Consider the following 6,000-nt stretch of genomic DNA (forward strand, 5'->3'; position numbering starts at 1 on the left):
CTGTGCTACATGCATTAGTTAAATATCTTCAAAGAACTGCTGTAAACCACTACAATGAGTACTGAGCTCCAAGGAAAACAGCAGCTCTATCTACATTAAAACACAGTGCTGGGTGTATTCTGTTTCCCTAATCATTTACCAGTGTTTCTAACAATGTTCTCTGCAGTAAACATATTCCTAACAATTGTTCATGCTTAATGCTTAATGTTTTATTCCTCCTCCTCTCTTAATAGGTACTACTCAGACATTAGTAAGATGCCAGCGATCAGCGACCAGGACATGAATGCCTACTTGGCAGAGCAGTCACGGATGCACATGAATGAGTTCAACACCATGAGCTCTCTCAGTGAGATTTACTCCTATGTCGGCAAATACACTGAGGAGGTATGTAATACTGTGACACTACACTTCTAAACAACACATCTGTGCCACCACTGACTTAAGATTTAGTACATTTTAGACTCACTGATGTGACAGATTTTTGGTAAGTAGGGTTAAAGGGAACAATTCACTGAAAATTGGTTTTATATAATCTTCATTAGTATCAATCTAGAAAATAAATTGGTTGTGCTTTTGTTGCTGTATTAATTCCCTGACTCTACAGTGGCATTTAGCATTTGGTTTCATTGATGGACATGATGCTGGAGAGTATTAAAGTAAATGATTGATTTTTTTCTCCTGAAAAATATGCAGAGGGGGTTGCAGTTTTTTTTTTGTCCTGAGTAGTGTCTCAAATCATCCCCTCAGGCAGCTTGCACCTTCCTCCACCAATCACAGGCTTAACCTGTATTGTTGCCTGAGAGGCAAAGGCCAGGGCAAAAAAATCACAATTGTAGCTGCTACTGGCAAAAGTTATTACTGAAGGCCAGAGGATTGTATCAACATCTTAATCAACTCTCTGAAAAGTTAGGCAGACATGTTCCTCCTATACCCAGTGGAAATTACACTCACGAAATACCCACCTGCTGGAAGCTTCAAAGGTGTTCCTCACAAGATTGTCTATGAAGCACTGCAGCTGTAGTCAGCATGGATACACAGCAGTTCAAATGAATTCCACCATCCATCCAGACTGGAAAAGAAGAAGGCATCGAAATGTCATGCATTTTCCAAACAATTGTTACCTCACCAATAACTTGACTGATGCTTTATTTCCTGCAATGGTTCAGCCCTTCAAATATGTGAACAGCTTTGCTGTGGAGAAACTAGTAGAGAAGGGGATCATTTTGCAGCTGTGGTTTGAAAAGACAGTGGACGTTATGATAGTGTCTTTGCTGCGACTTGGTGTCGCCACTGTAAACACTGTCAAACTGACCAGTCTTTTCATAGCCACCTTTGAAGTCTACATGGAGTATTTTAATAGGTAGAAACTACAAAACACATTGGAGCATCGTATTGACTGCAGTTTTGTTGTACAGAATATTTCCAGTAACGTCTTTGTGTGTCTGTGTTTACCTCTCTGTCCTGCTGGCAGATTGTGTGTTCACTGGAGCAGGATGATGCAGCCAGGAAACAGAGGCTGGCCTTCAAGCTGGAGCAGGTGGTGGCCTTCATGAGTCTGGAGAGCTGAGGACCGCACTTCCCAGGGCGCACTGGGAAGAGACCCCATCAGAAACCGAGCCGTGCCTGAGCGAAGACCTGTCCCCATCTTTTTCATCATGTGACTTCCTACGCCTTTCAAAGATGACTTCTTCCTTGATCTTTTTTCTGCTTCCTCTTCCCCAAGAAATATTTTGTTTTCCTCATCCACTCTGCTGCATAGACTAGTTTACCTGAATATATCTGAAGGGTGGTTCGGGGCTGAGGTTGGCGTCTCCCACAGTGCAATGCGGGGGACCCCTCAGCTTCACCACAGGGAGCGCTTCAAGGGGTGATTGCTTGAAAGCTGGCCATATTGGCATACTTCAGTCCCCCTGCTGGAAGAAAAGAGGGGAAAAAACATTTTTATGTTGCCTTCAAGAATTTACACTGATAGGTAATTCTTTAAAAACCACAATGTTGGGTGTCCATTTTGTTGAGAACTTTTTTCAAAATAGGATAGTTAAAATAAAACCATCTCTAGAGTCCAGTTTATTGTAGTTCTATATTCAATATAGGGAATCAAGAGGAAACATCAAAAATGATGACTGCAAGCCAAATGAACACCTCTGAAGAAAATTAATGCAAGGATGGTTTGCCAAGTTTACACTGTACCTACAAGCAAAGCATACATATCTGTGAAATTTGGGGCGAGTCCAGGCAAACCTAGAATGTTCTTGTGTTCTTTCAATGTAGCTGGAGTTGTATTTAAGAGTAAGACTGATGGGGGATAGGGAAGGATTAGTGCTTCTCTGAACTTTTCCTTTATTGAAACGTGACTGACACTAAAACTTTACAAACCAGAGCATCTCCAACCTGTATCCCTTTGCAACATTCGCACATTTTTCCCTGCCCAGCGTACATTTACTTCAAAGAAAATGCTCATGATTTCTGCTTCCATCTGGCTTATGTGGCTACTGCAAAATTAACCTATTAGATAAAACCCTGGAGGCCCTGACCCAAGTTGGATCCTCTGTAAGAAGCACACAACCAACTCTGGAAGACAGTGTTTTGACTGCTAATCCAAACACCGGGAGCAGTCTTTGGCTCTTGCCACTTCCAATCTTGTGTCGCCACTGCGACGGTCTATCAAAGCACACACACATGCACAGATACACACAATCAGCAGCTGCCCAAGTTCCCAACTGCCCAGATATTTACTCTAACTCTGGAGGAGGAAAAGGGAAGAGCTGACTGAAATGTACTGGGTAAGAAACTGCTTGATCATGAAAAATAAGAAGAATGATTCAATACAGTGAAGTCAGAGACTGCTGACTTCTACCTAAAGGGGCTCTGTTGAGAGAGTAGCACTTCTTTCCCAGGATGTTCTTATTTAAAGACTTTTGTGTGGAGAAATCAACCAAGATGGATTTCGTCGGTCAGCCAAAAACCAAAGGAGCTTGAAATTTTCAAAACGGTCAAAAATGTATTTGTAAAGTGCCACTGAGGAACTGACAGAAAAAGGACTATGTAAAAGACAACCACGTCTAGGACAAAAAAAATATTGTGACTGGAACTTAAAGAAACCTGTGTGATTTTTCTGACCTCAGTGTGTCGAGGTGAGAGGCTCTGTGGGCGAGGTGATCTGATCCTCCTTTCTCTTTCCATCGTCCCGGGTCTCTCCGGCTCTCGGCACACCGTTCACCCCTGTGTCCGGCTCCTGACTTACCAGTTTTCTTATCTGTTTTGCACAAGCGTTGGAGATGGTAGCTAGTTGCATACGGCAAAACCCCAACTCTTGAGTGTGTAACTGTTGAGGCGCTCTTGTCTGTATTAGTGTAGTTGTCCTCAGTGGCGGCAGGGGGCAGCCTTCTCCAAGCCTCAAAAAAAAAAAGAAAAAAAAAAAAGAAAAAGAAAAAATCTGATAAAGCAGAGCAGGAACAGAACAAGAAACGAGCATCACGGCAGGATAAATAGAAAAATGATAGACATTAAAAGTAGGTAAGACTTGTTGGATGTGAACCCCCACTGTGGGAGAGAGCGATTGAAAGAGAGATGATGGAGGCGCCCTCCGTACCTTTTGACCTCTGCCCTTTCTTTTGCCTTGACAACGTGCCCCATGTGGTGATGTGAATGTGTGAAGACCGCCCTAGGTCCACCTTGGGTCCTTTATTGGCTTTTTAAGCGCATGTAAAACGTAAACAATTTAAGAAACTTATTTAAAAAAAAATGAAAAATAAGAAAATTAAGCCTTGCAATGATGATGTGGATGTGTTCTTTTATCTTTCTTTTGCTTGGAAGAATCGAGATGGAAAAGTGGATTGTTCATGTAATAAAAACTATAACTTTCGTTTAAGGTGGAACCTTTATCCAGTTCAACCCTATTGCAGAACCTCATGGCCATGGTTTTTGTGAAGTGTTAGATGCTAAATATTATATACCCTTGCATGTTGACCTGTTTGGATGGTATGAAATGGAACTGCCTTGCTCAAAGATATTTATATACTTCTACTACTACAAGGGACTTTAAAGTCATTTACAAGCCAACTGCTCATTTTAAGATTATGGATTTCACCAGACAACACAAACCCTATTTGTAAATTCTACAGTAGGACCATCTTTCTTGTCCCTTTAACTCTGTCTTCCATTACAGTCCATCCATTTTCTGTTACAGCTGTGTCTCCTCTGTGGTTTTAGTTCTGGTAGAAGATGCAAGTTGAGTCTTGCTCTTTCTTTGCTGCTATTACGTCTTGTTTTTTACTGCATTGGATTAATTCATCATAACTGCTTTGTTTTTCTCCATCAGTTGAGCCCAGAATAGAAACGAGAGTCCAAAAGATGGATACTTGGGTTTGACAAAAGTCCATTTCACAAAAAGCAACAAAAGACTAGATCAGTTGCCAAAATGTTCGTCACAAAACACAAACGTTACAATCCCTTTCGATTAAAAAAAAAGAAAAAAGAAAAAAAAACCTGGAAGAAACTATGAACACATGTGATTTATCAAACAGATTAACACAGCTTTCTAACAGGAGAGGCACGTCAGACTTGATAGTAGACTTATGTTAAAGACTGAGTTTGGCAAGTGACTGTTTTTAGCCCTTGTGTCAAATGTATGTGAGATATCCAACCCATTTTCCATTATAACCGTCTGCAGCTATACAGTATGATGAATGTCTGTTGTTTCAACTTGGAGGGGTACATTCACAAGGTGTTTGCTGGACATGTTGAGTCGTAAACATATCAAATATATTACTGTTACTATTATCTGTTATTGGAGAATAAGGACTGATTTAGCATCTGGATGATTAATTCATGCAAGACTGGCATTAATATTGTAAGAAACTTACCACTGACACACATTTAGACAATTTCAAAGAACCTCTTTCATTCATGTAGCCATTGTATACTGTGTCTAGATACCCAAAGTACCCCCTAACAGCCGTGTGTTCCTAAATAACACAAGGTGAGAGTCCTGGACTGTCATTGTGAATCTGCCCCCCAGTGAAACTTCCTGTCTTTCATTTCTCCCTGCCCCCCGCCCCCCACCCTGCAACAAAAGGTTGTCTGCTAGTAGCTACCTTGTGTTGCCAAGAGCACAGATAAAGTTTCCACCTTCAAACGTTTTGTAGGAACTAAAAATGTCCTCCTAGCTCAGTGTTATAGCAGGTGTTACAGAAACATGCTAGAAAAGACTTTTACTAGACCATATTTGAAAGATAAAGAGTATCTTATCGAGAGAGAAAAACGAAACCTGGGGGATATAAGGCGAGCTTCTCTAACTTTGTTATAATTAATTGTATACCTGTGTATGTAAATATAATGCATTCCTATTTTGCAGTCAAGAACAAAATACTATTTGTAATATAGAATAAACTTTATTATGAAACCAAGCATTTCATGATTGTTTTTGCTCTTTGTATCAGTTTCTACAGCTACATTTAAATTGATACTAACAATTACAGTCCTTACTCCACTGGAGAACATGCGGCCTCCTGCAAGATGCACACATGATGATAAATATTGTAAGATGCAGGCTAACTGTCAGTGGAGCTCTGTTTGATCAAGTCACCAAAATCCAATTAGAAACTCTGCCCTAACTGAAGAGTTGTCAGTCAAGCACAGTCTGGAGACACCTGTGTGGGTGTTCCAGGCATTACGAGGGCTTTAAATGAAATGGTGTGGCCAAATTTTCTGCCTTCTTGCTGCCTACACACCATTTATACACTGTGTTATATGAAACTTGAAGCGATAACCAGTGACAAATAAAACAGCATAATAGCTCTGAATCCTTGCAATGCGCTTGCACATACAGACTACACCGAGTCTCGCCAAATGGCTCTAATTTTCCTTTCCATCCTAGAGACAGGTGCTATGTCAACCAGACTGGGTGTTCAGGGATGTTGAGGCCATCACAGGTCCCCCACTGTCTGGTGCCAGACAGAGCAACAAAGAACAGACGCACAAAGATGCATAACAAGGAGC

General features: G+C 41.0%; 1 protein-coding gene across 3 annotated transcripts in view; it reads left to right on the forward strand.

Moving 5' to 3' along the window:
• Positions 1-5,396, forward strand: part of plxna4 (plexin A4) — a 239,595-nt gene extending 234,199 nt beyond the window's left edge. For all 3 annotated transcript variants that reach the window (XM_022748997.1, XM_022748998.1, XM_022748999.1), the window contains 2 exons: positions 234-384; positions 1,472-5,396. In XM_022748997.1, coding sequence (XP_022604718.1) covers positions 234-384; positions 1,472-1,567 — 247 coding nt within the window. In that variant the 3' untranslated portion in view covers positions 1,568-5,396. The remainder of the gene's footprint in view (positions 1-233; positions 385-1,471) is intronic.
• Positions 5,397-6,000: the final 604 nt, after the last annotated feature.

The sequence above is a fragment of the Seriola dumerili genome, unplaced genomic scaffold (assembly GCF_002260705.1).
Source record: "Seriola dumerili isolate Sdu_G_001 unplaced genomic scaffold, Sdu_1.0 BDQW01000138.1, whole genome shotgun sequence".
Taxonomy (NCBI): Eukaryota; Metazoa; Chordata; class Actinopteri; order Carangiformes; family Carangidae; genus Seriola; species Seriola dumerili.